Raw genomic sequence first — 26,685 nt, forward strand, 5'->3', positions numbered from 1 at the left:
AGATCAAAATTACAGAGACACATTATATAGAAGGATTAAAATTACATAAACCAAACCACACCACTTTAACTTTAGTGGGAAGATATGAAATGAGAACATTTCATTTCAACTACTCTACTATTGTATTCAGTCTTTGACCTTAGTTTCAGAGTAATACATCTTAAAAGCTTTAGGTAGATAAACAGGCAACAAGAACCCAAACAGATTGAAGCACCAAAACCCCATATTAGCCAAAGCCAGCACTCTTCCTACTAACACTCTCTTACCAGATCCCGCATACTCGTTATCCAACTTTGTAAACTCACACCTCAACCAGTCTACCAGGCTGAAAATCCTCCTCGTATTGTAAAATACCGGAACATAAACCCGAACCGGAATCGAAAACCTGTCTGAAAACGCCACTCCTTCCATGAAAACTTGACTTGCCAACAGAAATACATGCGGCGCCGCTGCCTTTATCCCTTGTTTATCGCCCTCCAGGATGCCGTGAAAGATGTACGCCACCGGGAGATAAAGCCCAATAATGGCACCCACCGTCACGTACAACCCAAGGATCTTGTTCGTTGGATCGAAAACCAAGGAAGTTTGTGGAGAGATTTTCCGAGGGAAGGCAACTTTGAGAAGCAAGTACATGTAGAAGATAGAAAATACCACAAAGGCGAAGTCTTCGAGGCTGACCATGCCGCTCGCCGCCACGATGATCATAACGGCGAGACAATTGAGTTGCCTGAGGGTGAGAAATCGAGTCGGTTTAAGAGGATTGGGGTGGGATGATTTTTCATGGCCTTGAATTCCTTCATTTGGTAGGCTTATATCATTGCAGGTTGTACCAACCCCTCCTGACATCTTTTTTTCTTTCTCAGATGTGATGACGAATAGTAGCAGGTTTGTTTATCTTTCCTCTAGCAAAGAAAGAAAGTGAAAGAAATATTGTATGAAGATTTTTCCTGGAAAAGTTACAGTGCAGAGGAGAGTGAGAGAAAAGGCTTGGATGGGGTAAGTTAAGGAAGGGAGAAATGGAAAGTTGGAGAGGAGGTGATAGGAGGGTTGAGGTAATGAAGATGGAAATGTGGCAGCGGTGGAAGAGATCCAGGTGGACTTTGTACGGAAACCGAGGCTTGGAATTGGAAATGGGACTTATGTCGTTTAATAGAAACTTTAATCCTTATCCATTGAATACTGTTTTTCTTTAGAAAAGAAATAAGATAGTTTGTTGTTGTGCCAACAAAATGTGTATTTTGTTATGTTATTAGTTAAAGAATAATGACTTTCAATCTAGCTGAAAATGAATATGTAAAAATAAAGGATTTTTTTATGGAAATAATAAAGGTAAGGCAGGGGGATTTTTTTTATATCGACTAACAATCAAAGCTTTAATTTCTTTCTTATATTCGAAATCATGATGGTTTGTTTGTGTGCGGATGGCAAAACTTCTTACTTTCTGCAAGGCTCTTTCATGGCTTGAGGAATTAGGATTAAATCATATACTGTAATGATGGGACAATGGCTCTTACTAAATCTTCTTTCAACATTTCTGAGCTTGGTATGATTCTTGATGGTTGCAGCGTTTGTCCTTCCAATGGGCTAGACGATTTACTAACAAAGTGGCTCATGAGCTTGCTTAGATAAAGCTTTGTCCAATGCCGGTTGTATCATCTATGGGATGCTTTTCCCACGTCGCTTTATTTTATTATAGAGTCGAATCATAGTGCTTTTGATTTCCGTATGTTGAAGAGACATAGGATTGGAGATAATTGTTCTTACTTTGTTGATGATTAATATATAAGTTTACTAAAAAAAATAAATCTTATAAATAATAAAAATTTTGAACAACAATTTCGATAATATAATGAACAATAAAAACTAAATTCACCAGTGCAAAATTTTTTCTAAACTTACGCTGTTATATATACTAATTTTCTTTCTCATATGAGTTGTAGGTAATAGACATATTCTTTTATAAATTTAAAAAATAATATATAAAATATAACACATTTAATGTAAATAATATTTTATGAATAAAAGAATTTACTATCATACTTTAAATTAATAATAAATAAAATACGAAGTAAAAAAATTGTATATTATACAAAGTAAAGAAAAAACAATTAATACCAAATATAGAATTAATAATAAAATTATACGAGATTATTTATTCACGTGCTCTTTCAAATCATAAAAAGAAAAGAACTCATAAAATAGAACATTTTTATAAATTGTTGAAGTTGTTTCTTTTAACTTAAATATAAGAAGTAAACGACAATTCAAATTTATTATGAACATTAATAAACCTATCAAAAGATTTTTTTTTTTACTATGTCTAAGTTTTTTCTTCTCAATATTATCTTTGAATTAATGCATAAAATTATTGAAAATAATATAAAAATTTAGAACTATATTATAAAATAAATAATAATGTTAAATTAAAATAAAAATAGGCAAAACAACATGCATCAATCATAGTAATATTATCGATAAGTGCAAAAAATAATTGCATTAAATTGGTTAAATATAAAAGATATTTACATTAAATTAATAAATACATTTAATAATGATGATTACAAAATGATTATTGAAATATTATATCATAAATAATAACATAAAAAAGTATAAAATAATACTTGTTTTACACGATATAGACAACTCCAAAAAAATAAAATATTATATTAACTTATCAATTAAAATAATCTTAGACAACTCCAAAAAAATAAAATATTATATTAACTTATCAATTAAAATAATCTTACATTTCTCTGGTATTAATATAACTCTAACACTAATTAGATGATAATTAAAAGATAGAATCAATCTCTATTTATACACTTAAACTTCTATTTAAGTTATAACTTTATTTTATCGCATTAATAACTATTAAAGTATAAAACTTTACTTATAAAAATAAAAATAAAAATAAAAATAAAAATAATTTAGAATTTAACAAAAATCTTTTAACCTTAATTAATAGTTTTTTTAAAGGAAAACATAATCAAATTCATTAACCGAAAAACCAAGAGAAATCGAATAATAGGAGGAAAATTCCTGTCTACAAAAGCCACAATACCAACCTGTTGTACCTACACACCCTTCTAGCACAAAAGGTTACGATGAAACCACAAGGACCATAAACTTGTGATACCTCTCTGTTGCAGCCGATCATGAGGCAATTTTAGAAGAAAAATAATAAAATCACAACTATAGGTGCGGATTGAAACCTTGCAAGCTGCCATGCCGTTCGTGCTCTACTGCGGTTAAGTAAAACATGATCCAAGTATTCACTCAAACAGCAAGGCACACTCAACAGCGATAGAAACCCCTTTCTCAAGCAACCTTTCTTTCGTGGGAATGGAATGACATAAACAACGCCAAAGAAAGTGCTTCACCATCGGCAGTACACGACATCCCCATAATTTCAACCATGGTCCCTCAAGAAAAAGAGATTCAATATCAGCGTTCAAGGACAGCGCTAACTGGTACCCGGAGTGAACCGTATACACACCATCCCTATTGAAATGCCAAATAAGTTTGTTCAGTTTATACTGAGCAATAGACACTTTCAGAATACAAGCCACATCCATCGTGTAATGACCGGATAGTTAGGGGTGTTACATACTATACAACAAAATGGCTTGGCAGAGAGATGGAACAAAACCTTACTTGATACAGTTTATTCAATGTTAAGTTATTCACAATTGTCAATATCATTCTAGGGGTAAGCATTACTAACGACTTGCTATATTCTAAATTACTTACAAACTAAGGAAGCACCTTAGGATCCATAAAAAATGTGGCACGACATGAAGCTAGGCCTAAATCATTTTAGGAATTGGGGATACCCAACCTATGTGTTGGCTAAAGATGCAAAAAAGTTGGAAGCATAGATAGAATTGTGCATGTTTGTTGGCAGTCCAAAACGAAGTAAGAGTGGATAATTTCATAACCCAAAAGACCAAACGGTTAAGGTTTCAACTTATGTTACTTTCCTCGAGGAAATCTATATTAACAATTTTAAACCTTGAAGTAGATTATTACTTCAAAAAATTTTAGGAAAATGAACTTATTTTTCGATGACTTGTAAGTCATTTTCCATGAAACAAGTGCAGCCGAGGGAAAATTAATAAAAAGATAATAATTTTATAAGCAGTAATCTAAAAAATTAATCCATTTTCCAGGCTTAGTAGGCATGTTTCAATTTTTTTACCACAAATTATCTCTCTCTCAAAAATAGTAAACCTAACAACATCATTTTACCAAATTTACACATTTACACGTTTTCTCCAACACTCTCGGAAATTACCAATCCAACTGTTATAAATTGTGCCAAAGTTCATTGGAAAAAATACACCATCACAAATTACCAGTATTAGTCACCTAGCTAGCTAACTTTTTATTTAAAAAAAACATGAAGAGATTTTCCCTTATTGTTTTGTGCATGGTGACTCTAGTGGTGGTGTTGTTTTCAGGTTCAGAGGCAGTGCCAGCGCCGAAATGGGATAACCCCTTGGAGTACAGCTCATGCTTGAACGCGTATAAGAAGCCACCTCCATCAGCCAGTTGTTGCCAGAAGATGAAGGAACAAGCATCATGCTATTGCGAGTACATGAAGATAGAAGATGTCAAACGTGTTTTTGACAGAGTTGAGATTGCGAAAATGGCTAAATTGTGTGGAGTTTCATATTCTTCCACCTGCTAGAATCCCGTTTGGTTTCATATGACTATCTCTGGCTGGGATAATGTGGTATCTCAATAAATGAAAATTTTATTTGAAAACTAATTTTCTCATAATTTCGACTATAATATACTTGTGTTCTTTTTTTTTTTTTGGAATGATACTGGTGATTTTCTATTATTTACCTTTATTGTCTTGATTCATGTTACATATGTGCTAAAAGAACTACACAATGATCTAGATTTTGATTGAACCGTACTGGATTGGTTGGATTGGAAACTGGTCTAGATACTAGTATAATTACAGGGGTTAGATTGGTTGACCCATGAACCAATAGGGACTAGTTGAATCGATTTTCTCTATTTCTTAAAAAAAAATTTATATTTATTTGAATTTTTAAATAATTTATTTAATAAAACTAGACGAGTTGGTCGAAATGAAAAATAGTTATTTGACTGATTCGACCATCAGTCCAATTCTGAAAACATTGTTATAGTTAAAAAAAAAAGAAATGGGTAGGGTAGATCAAATTATTAAATTATAAACATATATGTTATTCGAATATTTATTTGGGTAAAGTACACTAGTAGTCACTCAACTATTAGTAAATTTCTCTTTTGCGCACTGAATTATGAAAAATTACAAAATGATCACTCAATTATTCAATTTTCTCTTTTTTGATCTCTTGTTAGCTAATGATGGTAGCTAGACTTGTTAATTGGCCGAGTTACCTTCCCAAGCAAGTAACAACCCATTTTTCGGTGGTGTCAGAAACAATGGTTTCGGAACCACAAATCCGATGAGTAAGTCTATATATTTATTATTTAATATTTATGAGTCAATTTCAATATTATATTGAATTCGTGATTAATAATTTTTATAAATTGAACGAATAGATAAGTAAAAGTGGTTCAATCCCAAGTCAAGTGGTTATTGAAAATGAGACGTTGGGACCTTCCATAATTTAAGATCGTAAATATTTTTATTAAATATATATAGAGTCTTATTATAGGTGAATTTAAGTTTGGTTCGGTAATTTTGACTTTCCACTGACCTTTGGGATATTTATTCATTAGGTCCTAATTAGTTTAAGGTTAAATTGAAATAAAGTTGTTTGATTTGATTTAATATAATTGAAGGACCAATTGTGTAATTGGACTTTTCTTAAATGGTCAAACGGTAGGAAGGATATGAAATTCTCTAGTTTTGTGATTAATTGCTATTAGATTCTTATCATTTAGTAATGTATTAAAAAAGACTAAATCGTAAAGAATGAAAAAGTTTAGTTTTATTAATTGGAAAGGTAAATTAAATGGACCTAGATGGTAATTATGCCATATATATATGTGATGGACAATTATGAACATGTGTTAGAGATATTATAAGTGTAATTTAAAGGTTAATTTTGTAAATAAGTAAATAGGTTAATGAAAAATAAAAGATAACAAAATTTAAAAAGCTATCATCTTCTTTATCCATTCAAGAAAACCGAAAACACCATTTTTAGAGGAGAAACAAGTTCGTCCAACTAGGGTTCTTCCATTTAAGAGCTAAACCTTGCTCATTTTTAGTAATTTTTATGTTTTTAAGTTCATTTTAGCTTGATCTAGCTAACCCGGGGTCTAATTTGTAAAACTGTTAAACGTTGTGGATTATACCATTGATGATTTTAGTGTATTCTTGAAGCTCAATGGTAGATTATTAAGCTTGGTTGTTAAATAATACTATTTCGTAAAGTAATTTTTTTTGCAATTTCAATGTTAAAGGACCAAAATGTTAAAGTGATAAAATTACAAGGACCTGATGTAAAATAATAGCAAGTATGAGTTATAATGGAATAGGATACAATTCGGTTGAATTTTGATTTAGTTAAAATTGGTTAAATTACAAGTTTGAAGCTTAGAGACTAAATTGTATAAAAGTAAAATGTTGGGGGTAATTTTGTAAAAATGTAAAAAATGACTTAATTGCAAAAAATAGTTAATTATGTTGCTGGAAATTGATAACTGGCTAAAATTATTATTTAGATTGTGAACGAGTTGAAAATTGAGGAAAAGAGAAAGTTGCTGAATAGTCATTGAACTTTTGTCATTTCTGCAGTTTAGCTCTGGTAAGTTCATCTAATATGAACTCAATTATATTTCTAATTGTTTATGAATGTTAGAGCTTAAATGATATAAAATTACTAACATATAAATTGATTTATTGATAGAACTGAAACTGTAAAAAGTTACTCAAATGGTATTTTTTTTATATCAATGGAGACAGACTGCATTCGTACGTAAGACCATAACAAGGCTATGGAAATTATAAACGTAAGACCATAGTGAGACTATGGCCGTTGTTTGGATATAAGACCATGGTTGGACCATGGCAATGTATACGTAAGACCATAGCGAGGCTATGGTAGTTATTTATACGAAAGACCATGGTTGGACCATGGCAATGTATATATGTAAGACCATAGCTGGGTTATGGCATTCTGATGATAAGACCATAACCGAGTTATGGAACTATGAACGCAAGGCCATGACAATGCACATGTAAGACCATATTTGGACCATGGCACAATATGAAACGTGTACCGGAGTTTCAATCGTCTTTACAATATTCATCGAATGGAAATAAATGAGGATCTAAATGTGATTTGATATGCGAAACGGTAGTGGTTCGTAATAGTATATACGTGTAAATGTGGTAAATGTTGTATTATCATTATATGTTCAAGAGATTATGCATTGTGATAGTAAGAAATACGAATGTTGTTGAAATGTTGAAATTTGATTTGAACTAATGTTTGAGCATTACTCACTTGTTGTGAGCTATGATTGACAAGAATTCTGATAATAACCTTATTGACAGGAACTCTGTTCATTTATCTTGTTATTTTAATTATTATGTTTAATTTAGTAAGCTTTATTGTTTAATCGACGAACTTACTAAGCTTTATGTAAGCTTACTCGTTTCCTTGTCTTTTTTTTTTGTAGATTACGTTTTGTGGAAATCAGGAGATCGAATCAACTCATAGAATCACACTACTCGAGGACCTCTTTGGTAGATTTTGAATTCAACTTGGCTTATATGGCATGTAATAGGATAATTTGATTATGTTTTGTAATGGCTCCTAACTACTTACATTGTATAGTTGTTGTGTATATAAGGTTGTGGTTTGAATAACTTTGTTAGATATGCATCCTTAATTCTAAACTTAAGCATAATGGATGAACATGGAATGATAAGTTGGCATGAATTAGATATGGTAAGTTGGGACTGAATTTGAGTGTGTTTGTGGTTTGTGTATATTTGCTAAGGTAATGAGATCGTAGGGTTGGACTTGTGGTGTCTTTGTTGACACATTGGATTAGGGTCTTGGCTGAATGATTTAGCATGTTTTGGATGTTCTCGAATGTGTTTTGAAGTCTTATGATCATGTGTTATAAAATGGTTTAGGTACCTAATCATTTAGATGTGAAAAGTGCATGTTTTGAGTCATTTTTAGGCACACACGGCCTGGGACACAGGCTGTCACATGGTCGTGTGTCACACATGAGCAACCCACACGGGTGTGTGCTCCGAGTGTGTTAGGTGCAGGGTTCACACGAACTGGCACATGGGCTGAGACACGGGCATGTGAGCCAAGTCAGTGAGTTACACAGGTGGACACACAGGTGAGAACACGAGCATGTGGAGTAGCCACACGGGCCTGTGGGATAGCTACACGGCTATGTCTGGAGGCACACGGTCTGGACTCTGTCACATGTCTTGGACATATAGCCGTGTAACCCTTGTTTTGAAAATTTTTCAATTTTTCTCTAAACTTCTTGATTTGATTCGAATTGGTCCCTAATTGTTCCTAATATATTTTTAAGGTCTCGTAGGCTCGATTTAGGCTCCGTAAAATATTTTTATTTCATTCTGAATTATATTTGTATTTGTGAAATTGATATGATTATTAGATGTTAATTGTTATGAGATGTTCCAAATTGTACGATAATACTCTGTAACCCTATTCTGATGACGGAAACAGGTTATGGGTATTACATTTAGTGGTATTAGAGTCACAGTTTAGTCGATTCTTGGATTGAACGTTACGTGTTCGAAGTCTAGAAATTACATGCCATATAAATCGGTGATAGTGTGATATGGATCGATCCGATCTAACCCCTATTTTATTGTAAATTATAAAGATGTCATTTGAATCTGATCGTGACGAAACTAATGAAGTTAATAGTAACATTCTGACTACTGATTCTGGTGCAAGTCATAGTATACAAGTTCCACAAATGACTAAAAATGAGGTTAAGAATATTTTCTTACAGATTTAATGAATGCTAATAAAATCTGACCATACTGACCTTGATGAGGTAAATGGTAATATTCCAACTTATAAATAAGAGGTAAATTATAGTTTATCGATTTTGTAAATGTCAAATAGTGAAGTCAACATTTCCTTTCAACTTAATGAGTCAGTAGTTCACAGAAATAACGTGAGCCAATTCGGAGGCTCTATAATTTCTACCCCTTGTCGAGCATCCTGTGGTAACTTTGAGTCTTCAACCGACTGAAATAGTTCGAAAACTCTTGTGTAAATAATTAAACAGTATAGTGATGAAGATTTTAGAAGTAAAACGGATGAAGATTCTATTAACTGAAAAATTGGAGAGATTGATTAAAAATAAAATTAACTAAATTAATTAACTAAAGAACACGACAAAGAACGAATCAGGAAGACAAATGATTAACAACCAAGAAGCGAAACAATACCCAGGAAAGAATCCACCTAGATTTTATCTGTCATTATCAATCTGAATTAAACAATTTCTTCACTTTGCATCTTGATTTGTAGAAATCTCTAAATTAGGCTAATATTTATTTCGAGAGTAAAAGCAACTGACTTTAGGTTGATTAATTAAAATTTCTTTCCAATAAAAACCCCTAATATCGCATTAACTCGATCTATGGATCCCCTTATTAGATTTGACTCTAATGTGGTAGATTTATATTGTCCTATTTCTAGGATTGCATGCTCAATTATGCTAGAGCTACTCTTAAACAGAAACTTTTCCTCCTCTGATTTAAGCACATCAAGCATGGATTGATAATTTAAAAATATTAAACCAAGGATTAAGCACAAATAATTGATAACAAGATGTAAGTATTTATTGCGTAAAATAGAAGTTAAACAACATAATTCATCATATGGTTTATCTCCCTTAGGTATTTAGAAAATTAGTTCATAATCGCAAATAAAAGTATCTAGAAGACAGTATAACCACAAGAAATAAGAAAACCGATAAAGGTTTTCAATATTGATGGAAATCTACTTTAGAGTCGGCTTCAATGGTGTTTTTTGAGTTGTTTTCTTGAGTATTCTATGATGGCTCACTCCCTTCTCTTTATATTTGGTATGTATAGGTTTTAGAATGCCCGAAAAACCTAAAAATTACGTTTTTCTGCATTTCTGGAGTGCATTTTACGATTTCTACACGGTCTGACACACGCCCGTATGGCTCACACGGCTTTGTGTCTAGCTCATGTGGAATCGCTCAGCCAGTGTGGCTCCTGAAACTTGTTCCTATTTTTCTATTTTCTCTCGTTGTTTAGTCCTTTTGCTCCCAAATACTCTCCTAAGTGTAAAAACATGAATTTAAAGGATTATGAACATAAAATTCACCATTTTAAATCGAATAATCATCCAAAAAACGCTTTAAGAATGAGGCTAAAACATGTTACTTTTGGCACTTATCAAATATCCCCACACTTAAACGTTTGCTTGTCCTCAAGCAAAATCCTCAACCCGCATTCAAATTAATTGTTCTCAATTTGTCATTTTCATCAATAATGTTTTAAGATAATTCGCAAACAATCATGCATTGAAAATTCAACCAAAAGGATACTAAAGATTCAAGCAATCCAAGCCATTACCATAAAGTTATCTCACATTATCTAAACAATTATCTTAAGGTTCAAATATTGCGCACTCAACATTCGAACGAGAACTGCCATTACCATAAGCTTGCTTAAAAATAAAATCTTCACCACTATAGAATGAGATGACACACCAATCAAGAGGTATTTTCAAGGTTGTAATAGGGCTTAGGTTAAAGGTATGGAAAATGTTAGAAAAATCGATTATAATCGAGATCGAATTGATAAGTTACCAAACTAGAAAAATAATTAGTTGCTGAATTAAAAGAACTTTTTTTAAAAGATATAACTGGGCTAGTATAAATAAGGGAAACAAAACACAATAATACCTAATATAATTAGGTTTGGAGTTTGCTGAAAACACCCTAAAGCAATAGGTGGGCTACAAAGTTTACCCATCAGAATTTTAGCCTAACAAAATAGAAACGAAAAAATGAAAAAAAAACACAAAACCTAACATTATTACCCAGTCAAATCAGACAGCCTGGGCACATTAAAATCTCTCTTTTTCATGCTGAATCATCACATCTGTTTGGCAGAAAAAAATTTCCAAAACGTTCTTTCTTCAATCCTGTTACCATTTTCAATTCTCTTTCTTTTTGAAATTTTCTTCAATCCAGGTTTCTTGACCATTCCTCTCCCATGGCTTCTTCGTTGTAGATCGACTCATCTCTAACCAGGTATCTCTTTTCCCCATTTGCTAATGTTTCTTTCGCTATTTTGTGGGCTTGGAAGTTCTCTGATTTTTGAATAAACTGAAAATCTATTTCTTGAAATAGCGAACTATGACTCTTGATATCTTTGATAACTACTCCAATGATCGATTTATCCATCTCTGCCGATTGACATTTTTTAATGACTGTCTTCGAATCTCCCCTTATTGTGACTGATCGGGGGCCCAGTGAAATACCCAGCTTGATTGCTTGTAAACAAGCGAATGCCTCTGCAAGAAATTGGGATGAGACATTGGAATGAAGGGTTGTTTTTAAGAATCTTATCTCTCCCCTCCAGTTTCGTACAATGACCCCCGACGCTGATCTGGACCTGTTTGCATCAAAAGCTGCATCAAATTGTATTGTGTCCTCCATTTTCTCCTCCGTATGTCTCTGTATTCTGGCAGTCTTCAAGGTACGTCTTTCCTTACCCACTCCTTCAAGTTCTGCTATATAGCTCTCTACTTTCTGTGTAAGGTCCCTTCCTGATGTGTTTTTTCTCATGTACCATTTGATTTCGTGAGCTCCATATGATCCATAGCGCAACAAAACATCTGACACTGTTCCTTAGTTTCTTTTGCAAATACCCATGTAAGCCATGTTCTGGTATTTTGATCTGAATATGATGTAACCCAATCCATGTTAATATTCTGCCAAACTTCAGTAATTGTAGGGCATTGCTGGAATACATGGAAGCTGTCCTCTTCCTCGGAGCCACAACGAGGGCATCTCACGTTTGTGGTTATTCGCTTGTATCGTAGGTTGGCTAGTGTAGGAATATAATTCCAGGATATCCGCTAGACAAACAGTAGAGTTTTTGATGGAAGTTGTAAATCCCATAACTTTCTATAGAATTCTTTAAAATCTGTCTATAATAAGTTATTAAAAATCGAATCAGCTTCTTGTAATAGTTTATAGGCACTCCGTACAGAGAACTCTCCGGTCGGTTCACCTTTCCAAACGCGTAAGTCTTCACTGTTCGTTTCTGCAAGTGGTATCTCCAAAAATTTTTGAGCTATATCTGATACTAATAATGACCTCTGTTTTCCACTTCTTATTTGTTCCATCAATTAAACCTGATAATATTTTTAGTTCCCTATTTTCATCTCCGTTCTGCGATGTACTAGGTTCAATCCTTGGAATCCACCGATTTGTCCAGAAGGAAACATTGTTTCCTCTCCCAACTCTCCAACTTAGTCCCTGAAGGAGGAGTCTCTTTGTTGCCCAGATGCTCTTCCAGGTAAGAGAAGGTAAATTCCTTAACTCTGCACTTAAAAAATCAGATTGTGGATAATACTTTACTTTAAGGACTCTAGCTAAAAGTGAATTTGGATAATTAAAAAGATGCCACCCCTGTTTGGCTAATAACACAATATTAAGCTGACTGAGATTACGAAAACCCAAACCTCCATTTTCTTTTAAACTGCAAAGATTATTCCAAGAGCACCAATGAATTCCCCCTTTACCATGACCCTTTTTCCCACCAAAATTTTGCGATAATTGCTTCCATTTCTTCGCATAAAGTTTTTGGGAGTAAGAAGCAAGCCATTGAATATGCCGGGATGGCCTGTAATACAGCTTTGATGAAAACTTCTTTCCCGCCCTGCGATAAAAATCTAGTGCTCCAGTTGTCAATACGCTGCCTTAGTCTATCTTTCAAAGCCTGAAAAGAAGCCTTCTTTTTTTATCCTACCATGGTCTGTAACACCCCTTACTCGAGACCGTTTCCGGAGTCGAGCTCAAGGCATTACTTTATTTAACTTATTAGTTCGGGGCATAAAAGTTTGCTTTTAAAATTTATCTCACTATCTATGATAAAGCTGTCCACTCGCGCAGCAGTCACTAAATCATTTATAACTCGAGCTACGGAACTCGAAATTTAAATCTGTAAATTTTCCTTGAAATTAGACTCATATATATTCTTACCATTAATTTTTTAGAATTTTTGGTTTAGCCAATTAGTATAGTTTATTAGTTAAAGTCTCCCCTGTTTCACTACTCGATTGTCCTAGCCTCTTGCCACTAAAAATAAGTTTTCTCATTTTGGGAATTTCATATGGTGTTCTCACTTGTTTCTACAAAAAATAGACTCAATAAGGAATCTAGACATAAAAATTACAACTCATTTTTTACAATTTTTAGTGATTTTCTAAACTCTGAACAGGGGACTTCAAAAACGGTTTTGACCCTGTCTCACCAAAATTCGTATATCTCAAAATATAAAATTCCTTCTGCTAAACCGTTATTTTTCCATGAAAATAGACTCAACAAAATTTCAGTATATATGTCATACACCCTCTAATTCATTTTATACTATCCTAAGTGATTTTTCAAAATCACGTCATTGCTACTGTTTGAAATCTGTTTGTTTGCAAATTATTACTCTTTCATGATTTCTATGCATAATTTATCACATAGACATGTATAACAACAAACACCTTCATACTTAACCATTTTGACAACAATTCATCTTTAGATATTTACACATCATTATTTAGCAAAATCGTAATACAACATTCAAAATAAGTAAGTCCATATACATGACATAGTTCAAACATAGTTCATCACAAAATACCGAGTCGTTGTGGTTGATAGTGTGGATGATCTCCGACGTCTTTAGGATCCTCGACTTTGATTAATAATGCTATATAAAAAGAAAATAAGCAAAGTAAGAATAATGATTAGTAAGTTTACAAGTAAATAAATAGCAACATTTAACACAATTAATAATACTCAAGTGACATAATCTTTAATTTCCTCTTTACTTACTTCCTTACTCGTTCTCTTGCTTGTTTACTTAGTTAACTCATAATTATGACTTACTTTTCTCTTGCTGAAACGTTGATTCTCAATGGGTAACATAATATACTCTTAACTCTTATAACTCACTTGAACTTGTCATTTATGCTTTTAACTAAACTTTCATGAACATAAGTTATTTACTAGCCTGTTGAGCCACATTGGAACAATAATGATACTTGGGTCTCTTTCTGATAATAACATGCCAAAGCCATGTCCCAGATATAGTCTTACATGGAATATTTCATGTGCTACCAATGCCATGTCCCAGACATAGTCTTACATGGGATGTTTCATGTGCTACCGATGCCATGTTCCAGACATGGTCTTACGGGGGACCTCTCATCTCGGTGCCAACGCCATGTCCCAAACATGGTCTTATATGGGACATTTTGTCTCGGTGCCAATGCCATATCCCAGACATGGTCTTACATGAGACCTCTCATGATCTCAAGGATGCCAATGCCATGTCCTATACATGGTCTTACATGAGATCTCTTTACCCAAATGTCATAACATTTGCATCCAATACGTTCCTCATGTTTCAACGGGGCCTTTTAACACTGATTCTCTGTCATCTCATACTTGAGTTAACATTAGATATTTTCATGAAATAAATACATAATTGTTGAAAAATAACAGTATTAATAATAATTATCAAAATATTGCATTAATTTACCGTAAACTTACCTCGATACCAAATATAGTCAAATCTACCACTTAGTCTTCAATCTTATTCTTTCCTTGATCTAACCTCAAATTTTATTTTTTTTATCTATAATAGCAAATTTAACTTATTTAATACTCACATTCATTAAAACATCCCTCGACTCTAATTTTGGAAAAATTACAATTTTTTCCCTAAACTTTTACATAATTACATTTTTTCCCCAAAGCTCGGAAATTAAACTTCATCTCTTATTCTTATGTTTTACAATATGCTGAACATTTTTCTCTTCTATGACAACATCAAATTCTCACTCTAAAATCTACTTATGAACATTAGGTATTTTACCGATTATGGAGTTTTACTTGTTTTCGCTTAAAATCGACTAACAAAAGTTGTTTAACATAATTTCTAACTTCATATTATATCTTAAAACATCAAAATAAACACTTTTCACCTATGGGTATTTTTCCAAATATAAACCCTAGGTTAAATTATTGCTAGAATAAACTAAATTAAGCTACCGGGATCGCAAAAATGTAAAGAACATTAAAAACGGGGCTTGGAATCACTTACTATGAGCTTGAGAAAGTGTGAAAGCCCTAGTTATGGTGTCCAAATTTTGGCAGCAAGCTTTTTTGGAGAAGATATTTTTGCCATCTTTTTCCCTTTTTATCCTTTTTATTATTCAATGACTAAAATGCCCTTCATTAAAACTTTAGTTATTTTTATCTATGCATGTCTATTTTTGTCCATGGAAATTTTATGGTCTAATTGCTATTTAAGGACCTCTACTTTGATTATGCACTTCAAATAAATCATTTATCATCTAAAACTCATATTTACCTACTTTTGCAATTAAGTCCAAATAGGCAATTTAGGCATGCAATTAATAAAATTTCTTATCAATACTCTAGTACTTATATCTAATTACTAGATAAATCATAAAAATTAATAATAATTTTCTCTTTAAATTGGATTTGTGGTTACGAAACTACTATTCCGATAACCTTAAATTTGGGCCATTACATGGTCGGCAAACTTAGATAACGTTCTGGTTCATTTGAGCTTCGGATTCCCAGCAAGTTTACCACCTGACTTCTTTCTTCTGCCATCGTATTTTTGCTGGAAAAATAGTTGATTTGTCCATATTCACACACTGTCCTGAACCTCTTTTATACTCACTTAAGATTTCCTTGATTGTATTATCCCCTCTACATGTTGCCTCCCCAAAAAGAATGCAATCATTTGCAAATAATAAATGTGATACCTATGGTCCTCTTCTGCTTACTTTGACACCCTTCAAAAAACCTTCATTTGTTGCTTTTCTCATAAGACTGGAAAGGCCTTCCCCACATATTAAGAAAAGAAATGGACTCAAAGGATCACCCTGTCGAAGTCCCCTCGATGGACTGAATGTCAACCTGACATTTCCATTTACCACAACCTTGTAAGAAATAATAGTCATGCATTTCATAATAGTATCAATCCAACTTCGAGCGAAACCCATTCGACACATTATTTCTTTAATAAAATTCTATTCAACTCTATCATAAGCTTTACTTATGCCCAATTTTACAGCCACATAGCCCTTTTTCCCCACTCTTTTCTGTTTTAGGGAATGCAATATCTCGTAAGCAAGCAAAACATTATCCGAGATTAATCTTCCTGGCACAAAGGCACTTTGTGCACTATCAATGCATTTATCAATCACTCCTCTAAATCTGTTCGCTATAACTTTTGCCATTATTTTATAAATGACATTGCATAAACTAAAAGGCCTAAAATGTGTCATATTAGTCGGGTTATTAATTCTTTGAATGAGCACAATATGAGTTGTATTAATTGAACTGACCTCCATATCTTCATTCAAGAGTTGTAGACAGAAGGAAACTACATCATCTCCAATAAAATGCCAATACTTCTGATAAAATAAAGCTGGGAATCCATCTTCGCCTGGTGCCTTAGTGGGTGCCATCTCGAACAAAGCCTCGCGGATTTCTTCTCATGTATATTGCACAGTCAGCTTTTTATTTTCCTCTTTATAGATACATCAACCAATACCCGAGAGTAAATAGTCGAGATTCTCTTGATTCTCTGAAGCAAATAAATTCTGGAAGTAGGACCTTGCTATTTTTTCCATTTTCTAGGGATCTCCCGTATCCCTTCCATGTGTATTTTGTAACCTCCTGATCTTGTTTTTCCTCTGTCTTTGGGTTGCCTGGCTATGGAAAAAAGCTGTATTTTTGTCACCTAATTTTAACCAAGTCAATCGAGCCCTTTTCTCCTCATATCTTTCCTCCTTCTCAAACTCCATATTTAGTTGAATCTTCGTATCGATCATCTCCGCCATGTTAATGTCGTCCCTGTCTGCATTGAGCAGCTCAGATAGCTTTGTTGTTAAAAATTTCTTTTTTCCATTTTTCTTGTTTCGTATTTTCCCAGCCCAATTTTCAAGCCCTTTATTTAGGATTTTCATTTTCTACAAAAAATTACCTAGTGTCATCTTCCACAGCTGCTCAGCTTAAGCAACAAATGAGTCCTCCAAAAACCACCAGTTTTCAATTTTGAATATATTCCCATTTTGTCGTCTTGTTTCCTTTTTAGTATCAATTAAAATGGGACAATGATCAGAAAAAGAATGAACCAAATGTTGAGCTTTAACGTCAGAAAATAACGAAATCCATTCCTTATTTGCCACCCTCTATCCAACCGTTATCGTATATTTTTTTGAGAGATTACCTCTTTCCCATGTGAACAATTTGCCCGAATAACCCACATCATTCAATTGACAAAACTCCAGCGCTTTCCGAAACATTTCCATCTCTCTTTCATCACGGGGCAAGCCTCCCTTCTCAAAACCATACATGACTTTATTGAAATCTCCACATACTAACCATGGTATATTATCTCCATTAGAGAGATTTTTGAGAACAGCCCATGAATCTTCTTTATCTTGTGCGGACAGGGTACCATAGAAACCTGTAAAAAGCCACATAACCTCCCTCTCATTGTCATGGACTATCGCGTCAATATGCCTTTTAGAGAAATTTTTTAAAGAAATATTAACGCCATTCTTCCATGCCAAACATAGCCCTTCTCTAGTTCCCTCTGCGTCCACCTCAATGCCATTCACAAAACCACATCTCTGTCAAACTCTTTCCATCTGTTTTTCGTAAAGTTTAGTCTCCATAAAGAAGACTATGTGGGGATCACAAGTCTTCAGCAAGTGCCGAAGTCTTCTAACTGTCCGTGGACTCCCCAATCCACGAAAATTCCAACTTATTATTTTCATAACGCCCGGTCGGCTTGCCTCTTGGCAGCCGCCGATGACAAATGATTAAGATCCATTAATCTCCTATTTCTTGCCGGGGAATTTAACTCCTCAGTCTTTGATAAGTCGTTACTCTCCTTTCTAGATCTTTTTTTACCTTCTTCTCCTACTAAGGCTACATCCTCCAAGTCATGATCCATCGCATGTTGACCATGGTCTGTCAGTGAGCTAACCTGCTTTGCATAATCAAATAGTAAGCCACCTTTCAGATTAATGCTGAGAACTGGTTCAATAGCCTTCCCAAAACTCTTCATGTGCTCCATTTTCTGTGGTCCATTCATAAATCTCATGTTTGCCTCCTGAATCCCGTCTGAACTCCCCTCCCCTTCCTCTCGTAGCCAGACACTATTCATAGTCAGAGCTCTTCGGGATTGTGCTTTTATTGATAAATCCCACCCCATTTCAGCTATTTTCACTCCAGTCATCGTTTTTGCCTCACAAAACGAGTCATTATGGCCTAGTTTTCCATAGTAGAAGCAGAAAAGAGTCAATCTTTCATATTTAAAACAGACATATGATCGTCTCCCACAGAATTCGATCAACTTAGACCCTAACCCTCATAAAGTTTCTATTTTCTTTCCATAAATTTGACACATCATATTCCATAAAATACCCCAAAAAATTCCCTAGATTCCCTGCTAAATTTTTAGAAAACAAACCAATGGGCACTTCATGTATCTGAACCCAGAAAGGGGTTAGCACTAAAGGGACCTGCAACGAATCCTCCCCCCACCACAGTCTATAAAATATCAATAGATGATTATTGAAGGTCCATGGGGAGCCTTTCAAAACCCTCTCCATATCCATAGAATGAAAAAATTGGAACAAAAACCTTTTTCCCCCCAAATCCCGAATGCAAACTCCTCGAACAGGATGCCATAGATTTACCATAGTACTTTTCATGGCTGGAAAGTGGATTATACTCGTTGTAAGAAAACACCCCACTAATTGAAAAAACTCTTCACTTCTTTCCGTACCTAGATTTTTTTTGAATTTTAATAACATCTTCCTCTTCGTTGATCGATAATTGGGCTAATTCATTCTCCATAATTTTTAGGGACACAACGCCGTAAGCCAAAAAGAAAGACAGAAGAACAAAAAACCTAAAATTTTGCCAAAGGCAGTAGACACAAACGTGCTAGGCGTTGCTGAATTAAAAGAACTTACATCAACAAGAATAATCACAAATGGAAATGAGCTTTTCGACAGAATATGAAACTAATTATTCAAGCTTAATAAAAAAATATGTTTTTGTTCTTTTTTTTCTTTTCGATTTCTTTTTTTTTTTGAGAAATAAGAAATAAAATTCAACAATTTCAAAAAAAATGAAACATAGTTAGGCAACTAACCAAATCAAATCTTGACAAAAAGGGGAGTCAATAAAAAGGATACATTTACAAAATAGATTTGGGTTAAGGGTTAGGATCAATGAGGTTTACTAGGGGTTAACACAACAATTAAGGTGGTTAAATGGGTTAAATCCTAAGTGTCTCTATAATGTCAATATATTAAATCAATAATGTGGTCTAGATATGTATAATATAAGCAAGTTCTAGAATAACAAATGAAGTTGACATACTTTCAACCAAAAATAAAATGATCACGAATAAATATATGCTCTATAGGTTCAAAGGCTCACAAAAAATTAAGGTTTTGATGTCAAACTTGCAATTTCAGAGTTTGAAGATAATAATTCAATTCAGGGAGGCAACTTAAAATATTTATTTCTTAAAAAATAACTTATCATGCTCGACTGTCTCGTGCCTTAAAGACACACAAATTAATCCAAAACAATATCAATAAAAATTTCAAATAAAAAAATTCACTCTAATGGATAACCTCCTCAGACTTAAGATATACATTGTCCTTAATGTGCAAATAGATGTAAGCACAGAATAAGACAATATTAAAAGAGAGGGAGAACTGAAATTGCCCTGAATATGGATGAATTCGCCATAATAGTGAAAACTGGAATCGTAAGCGAGTTTAAATGAAATGCATGTTTCTGAGCAAACTAATAAGAAAATGAACAAAAATAAATAAGAAGGTAAAGAGATTACAAACTCGAACAAAAAAACCATCAAAATAATAAAAATAACAACATAGTTTAAAATAGAAATAAAATAAATTAGTATCACAAAAAAATACAACAATTAAAAATAAAAGCACAATTGAAAATAAAACAAATAAAGCAAATAAAATGAAAAAATCAGTGATCGTCGTCGTGAGAGGCGTCAGGATCGCGCGGAACATAAGCAGAATGAGAGATATGGAGGTGTTGGTGAATCGATGCAAGGTCGCGTAAATGTTTGTTGAACAGTGCTAACTGTTACTTGACGTACTCATAATGTAACCGCTCGAGGTGATTTAGCCGATGTGAAATATCGTCGAGTGTGACTGAATGTGCAGGTGCGGTAGTAGAAGGGCTTGGAGAAGTGGGAATGGGTCGCAGTGCTGTGGGGAGATCATTGTTAAGGTGCTCATTATCCTTGTGCTATTAAGTCGCTCGTAGCAACACATACTGATCACCGAAAGGCCCAGACTAACGAGCGACCATCCTCATGTGTTTCATAATATTTAAACCTTGTGGTGTCATGTCCCCAACCAAAGTAAGAGTACTAATCTGTTCGAGAGTCTCGATAAGACTGAAGAGACTAGTCAAGAGTGTGATATATAGACCCATACAAAGAGGTCCTCTCTGTGACCTCTCACTCTGATTACAACAACACTGAGCTACGAAGTGGGATAGATCAATCAGATGTTGTCCGTGCATGCTCTATAAGAAATATGCATCTAAAGTGCCCATGACGCTTGTAACGACCCATTTTCAGTGGTGTTAGAAATAGTGATTTTGGGACCACAATTCTGACGAGTGAATTATTATTTTATCATTTATTTAATGTTTATTGGATTATATTAATGTCGTATTAAAATTTTGTTAAGAAATTTTGATGTTTAAATGGTTAATTAGGTGAAAAGGACTAAACCGTAAAAAGTGTAAAAGTTGAGAGTTCTATTAGTTAAAGTGGTCCAATGACTATGAAATCAAAAAAATAAAAGGATTGATCGGTAAATATACCATTTAAAGTGTCAATAGATGTGCATGGACAAGGTTTTAATGAAATTTTGATAGTTTTTAAAGGTTAAAATGACAATTGAATAATTAACTTAAAAACAAAACAAATTAAAAATGGTATCATCTTCATCCTTGGCTATCTCCACCAAAATTTGAAGAGAAAAACATGATTAGGATAGGGTTGAGAATTCGATCAAGTTTCTACTTGTATGTAAGTGAATTCAAGCTCCGTTTTTAATAATTTGTGTTTTTAGTTCATTTTAGTTTAATCTAGCTAGCCCGGGGATTAATTTGCAAAACTATTAATGATTGAAAGACTTTTCATGGATATTTTTGAATATGTTTTGACGTTTTTTGATGGATTATTTATCTTTGTTGTAAAATAAACATGTTAAGTGATTTTTATTGAATTTTAGAAATATGGATTAGATTGTTAAAAGTATAAATCCATGGGTTTTGTTGTGAAATGTTGGTAATAATGGGTTGTTTCAAGGTCTCTTTGAACATTGGTTAAGTTGGATTTAGGTTAAAATGATTAGAGTTTAAGTTATGAGCTTGAGGACTATATTGTGAAAAGTCAAAGTATTAGGGTAAATTTTGTAATTCTTCATAAATATTAATTATGGATTAAATTTAATTCTAGAAGTACTTAATTGAATGAAATTATTTATTTAGATCAAGATAAACCACAATCATACATAAATTGAAGAAAAGCTAAAGCTTCGGATTAGTGTTCGATTATACTTTTACGTCTAGTTATCGAGGTAAGTTCGTATGAACTATGATCGTTTTAATGTTAGTTAAATTGACTATTTGATGTGTTGTTTTAATATAAATGAATCTATGTATAAATGTATCTAAGTTATGATGATTTGACGGATAACGAGTCTTGTTTGAACCTTAAGAATTCTTAGGATACAAATGACATGTCATTAGGGATTTCATGTTTCGGGTGTTGGTTTTGAATGTCCTATCGATGACCGATGTCCTGTATTTGTTGCGAGTTTTTCATAGCTCGTGTGGGCAGCATCGTGTAGCTAACATTCTGACCCATAACTCATGTGAGCAGACCTATTTCATAGCTCGTGTGAGCATTAATGTAAAGGAAATGTTACGGTTATATGGAAAGGCACACTACGTGTGAGCATTCTTGAGTATCTGATGTAATTTTAGATGGTTCAATGGGTAAGAAAAGGAAATGAAATGGTAAGTATGCAAATGGAATGAATCATGATTTTATAATGACATTGATGAGTTAAATGATGTGTTTATATATGGTAAACTACATATCTTATGGTTGATTTCATTTGTATCATGAACAAGTGTACTAACTTGTTAGTTTGATGATGTTGTATAGGCTTTTACTAAGCTTATGGCATTGGTAATGATTTATGCTTAATCTATGAATTGTATAAATGAAATGGTAAGTTATGCTAAGTTTTTACGAGCTTACTAAGCACTCGTTGCTTACCGAAGACCTATCACACTATCCAACAATCATTTCAATAGTTTTTTTTTGTGTGTATTTTGGCCAAGGTTAATAATGACATGTATAAGATCTTTGTAATGTAAGTTTTGGTATGTTTAAGCTTTTGCAGTTATGTTGGTTTGGTGCACTTTGATATCTTACCAAGTTATGTCATATTGGTCACTTAAGTGCTTGTAAACAAAGTTCTTTTGGTATGTTTTGATGGCTTGAAAATGGCCATATGTGGTAGTTAATTGAACTAGGTTATTATGCTTGGGAATATACAATATTGACTTGTTTTGGTAAGTGATGTTTTGATATATTTGTGGTGCCTTTGAGTGGCATATTGGTTAGATGAATTAGGGTGTTTGAAAATGCATGTTTTTGTGTATTTGAATGAAGTTTAAATTCCTTGAATGTATGCCCAAATGGTTTGAATGGTTAGGTATGAATTGGACTTGAAATGGCTTGATTTTAGGTTAAATTTTGGGTTCACATGGCCTGGGACACGGGCTGTCACATGGCCGTGTGACACACACAGCCTGGCGACACGGTCGTGTGTTATTTCAAATTTTTTAGTGATTCAAGTCAGTGAGTTACACGGCCTAACACACAGGCGTGTGTGGCAACTCAGAGAGTTATACGACCATGTGACCCTTCTCAGTGAGTTACACGGGTGAGGAAACGTGCTAGGATACCATCGTGTGTCCTTTGTTCGAATGTTACACGGCTTGGCCACACGACTGTGTGACCCCCGTTTTCATATTTTTGCATCTTTTTCTTAAAATTTCTATTTTGTTTCGATTCAGTCCTGAATTGTTTTTAAGCTATTTTTAGGGCCTCGAAGGCTCGATTTAGGGATAAAATGCATATGAATGATTGGTTTACAATAAATTTATTTTATTTTATATTATAGTGTTAAATGATTTTCGGTTGAAAGGTAATGCTCTGTAACCCTAATCTAGCGGCGGAGACGAGTTAGGGGTGTTTCAATGCTTGTACTCTTCTTTCGTCTAGTTAAAGTATGAACTAGAATGACATGAATATATTACAAGGTTGGAGGGAGGCACTTAGCCTTAGACTGGCTCGGGTTGCACGGAATGACAGCCTCAGAGATTTCTGACGAACATAGAAAGATCAATTAATGGATGTGTTGTGGGACGGATGAGAGCTCGGTCACTACTAAGAAATCATTAGAATATAGGCTGAGAGTGACAGCAAAAATTGCAATACTAAAGTGTTGAGTGATACCCTCAAGACAGAATGATATAGCTCGTGGGTCATCCCCTGAGAATAATACAGTCGGTAGGAAGAATGTGGAGAAAAACTTGAATGTAAGCTCAACATATGTCGACTCCACGATCATGAAGAATCGATCCCATGGGGTTGCGATTAAAAGAGAATGAATCGGTGTGAATAAGTCCACAATATGGAAGGCATCCCAATCTACACGTCTACCCACGCCCAATGCTCTATCCTTAAGATTCTGGCACTCTCCACATGGGGTGGATGGTCGAAGGTGAGGTATTGGTAACGAGTGGTTGTTATCGGAGAGGATGAAGATGAGGTCCATGTGGCTTTTCTTTTATTAGAATGAGTGGGGACCCCACTTATTCCTCGTGGGTTTTGCATTTTGTATCTGAAATAAAATATAATAACCAAATATCAGATAACCAAAAATCAAAACCACAAAAAATAAATCTAGCAAATAGACAAATCAACTTACGAAATAAAACATATCGGCAAGCGAACTACCTCACGATAAAAGTCAAATCACAACGAGTCTAACCAAAATCTACTTCGAATACAAAACTTGAGCTAATACTAATACTATTGAGGCAAAAAAAAATTAAACTAACCAACTAAAACTAATAATAATAGAATAATAAAATAATAACAATAATACTAATACTAAACAAAATAAACATATTAATAATAGTAGGAGTAATAATAATTAAAATAATAAGAAAATAAATAAAAACAAAAATAATAAAAATTAAATAAAATGAAATAAAATGAAATGAAAGAATAGGGTTGAGCCAAACGGTGGTAACGGCAATGGTTGGTGGCGATGGTGAATGGAGGCGCGGTGGTAGAAGCGAGTGAGGACGTGGGAGAGGGCTGATGGTGGTAATGCACAGGTGAAGAGGGTTAGAACAGAGGGAAAAAAACCAGACGGTAGAGGAAATGGCATGATTGACGGTGGGGGAAGGAAATGGAAAAAGAGAAGCGCGGGAAGGAAAGGAAACGACATGATCGACGGTAGAGGACGTGTGTCTAGCCAATGTGGAATGGCCCAGCTTGTGTGGCTCTGAAATATTCCTCCGATTTTTTGATTTTCGCTCCTTTTGCTTCCAAATGCTCTCCTAAGTATAAAAACATGAATATATAGGATTAGGGGCATAAAATTCACCATTTTAAATCGAATAATGATCCAAAAATGCATTAAGAATAAGGCTAAAACATGTTACTTTTGGCATTTATCAATAGGAAATGGGTTGGTTTGAAAATAAATGGATTGCTTGTCGTAGAATATTATTCTCGGCAGAACTCAAAATATAAAATTTTAAAAATTATATTTAATACAATAAAACATTTATTATATTTATGGTAGTATTTTTTAATGTGGTATGAAACTCTTAGTTGATGAAACGTGTTTAGTGGTAGATTGAATAGCCTATTGATCATTAATTCTGAAGCCATTAATCATATTTGTGTTTATTGCAGGGGTTCAAGTAAATGAGAAGCCTTCGTGAGAAGGATCTCTCGTTGCAAACTAGAGATGGGCGAAATGTAGAGGCAAAAGTAGTGGGAGAAGTACATTTGTATTTTGATAATTTTAGGAAGATCATTTTAAAAAACATTTTTTATCTACCTAGTTTTAGGAGAAATTTAATTTCTGTTGCATGTTTATTTCAAAACAATTTTTTTTTACTTTTAATAAAGGGATTGCAATTCATAAAAATCATGTTCTTATCCGCAATGGATGGATGCAAAATAATATTTATTTTATTAAACAAAAGAGCTGCTCACTTCTTGAAACCGAGCTTGTGAATAATAAACTTAAAACTTCTCACTCTAATACTTATGATATTTAAGACTTAGTCGTGTTAAACAAGAAAGAATGAATAAACTTTTTAAATATGGGACTTTAAGCTCACTTAAAAAGGTACATCTTCCACAATGTAAATCTTGCTTGAAAGGTAAAATGACAAAGCAATCTTCTCGTGAAAAAGGCACAAGGGTTGTTCAATCATTAAAACTTGTGCATACTGACGTATGTGATCCCATGAACGTTAGTGTGAGATTTGGTTACAATTATTATGTAAACTTTATAGACATTTATTCTAGATATTGGTATGTGTACCTAATGCACCACAAGAGTGAAACTTTTAAAAAGTTTCAAGAGTTTAGTGTAAAATTGGAGAAACAATTAGGTTTACCCATTAAGAAACTCCAGTTTGACCAACATGGGGAATACTTATAGGATGAGTTTATAGGATACCTCATAGAGAATGTGTAACAGCCTAATTTTCAGTGGTGTCGGAAACAATGATTTGAGATCACTAAATCTGACCAATGAGTTAAAATTTAATAAACTAAGAATTATGGGTCAAGTGTGAAGTTAGAAGAACTTTTGAATTAGTGAATTTTGTGATTTATTGAATTTTGTGATTTAAAAAGAATTTAATAGGTAAATTGGGTCTAAAATGAGGTATCGAGACCTCGAGTTCATAAACCAAGTCATAAATATTTTTATAAATATTTATGGAGTGTCATTGAGTTAGTATAAAAGTTTCGTTAGAAAATTTTAACGTTTGGATAGTCAATTAATTAAAAAAGACTAAATTGAAAATAGTGCAAAATTTGTTAAATTGTGATAAAATAGCTTAAGTGACTAATAAGGAGGGATTTAAAAGGCAATTAGGCCCAAATTATATGGGCTGGACGGTTGGGCAAGAAAAATCAGCAAAAAAGTAAGGAGAAACAAGGGCAAAATTGGAAATTTTACAAATTAAATATATAAAACAAAG

General features: G+C 33.6%; 1 protein-coding gene and 2 long non-coding RNA genes across 5 annotated transcripts; 2 read left to right on the forward strand and 1 right to left on the reverse strand.

Annotated features, from left to right (window-relative positions):
- Window positions 1-1,346, reverse strand: LOC107890745 (uncharacterized). The gene has a single exon (XM_016815272.2). It carries the CDS (start codon window positions 844-846, stop codon window positions 127-129), a length of 720 nt encoding a protein of 239 aa, XP_016670761.2. The 5' UTR covers window positions 847-1,346; the 3' UTR covers window positions 1-126.
- A 2,998-nt stretch (window positions 1,347-4,344) lies between these two features.
- Window positions 4,345-7,853, forward strand: LOC121220971 (uncharacterized). Its single transcript, XR_005918257.1, has 3 exons — window positions 4,345-4,735; window positions 5,359-5,469; window positions 7,654-7,853. It is a non-coding gene; the product is annotated as an uncharacterized lncRNA (long non-coding RNA).
- A 3,111-nt stretch (window positions 7,854-10,964) lies between these two features.
- On the forward strand, window positions 10,965-25,611 carry LOC107890746 (uncharacterized). 3 transcript variants are annotated; one of them, XR_001682029.2, is made up of 5 exons: window positions 10,965-11,274; window positions 11,497-11,898; window positions 11,972-12,271; window positions 12,435-12,557; window positions 25,379-25,611. It is a non-coding gene; the product is annotated as an uncharacterized lncRNA (long non-coding RNA). The 3 variants fall into 3 exon arrangements; XR_001682030.2 differs by having other exon boundaries at window positions 12,435-12,547; window positions 25,379-25,610; XR_005918258.1 differs by lacking the exon at window positions 25,379-25,611 and having other exon boundaries at window positions 10,971-11,274; window positions 12,435-19,982.
- Window positions 25,612-26,685: the final 1,074 nt, after the last annotated feature.

This window comes from Gossypium hirsutum, chromosome D09 (genome assembly GCF_007990345.1).
Source record: "Gossypium hirsutum isolate 1008001.06 chromosome D09, Gossypium_hirsutum_v2.1, whole genome shotgun sequence".
In the NCBI taxonomy this organism is placed as follows: domain Eukaryota; kingdom Viridiplantae; phylum Streptophyta; class Magnoliopsida; order Malvales; family Malvaceae; genus Gossypium; species Gossypium hirsutum.

Bases quoted from the DNA above. Each gene is read 5' to 3' on its own strand.
- LOC107890745 (XM_016815272.2), bottom strand. From the start codon at position 846: ATGTCAGGAGGGGTTGGTACAACCTGCAATGATATAAGCCTACCAAAT.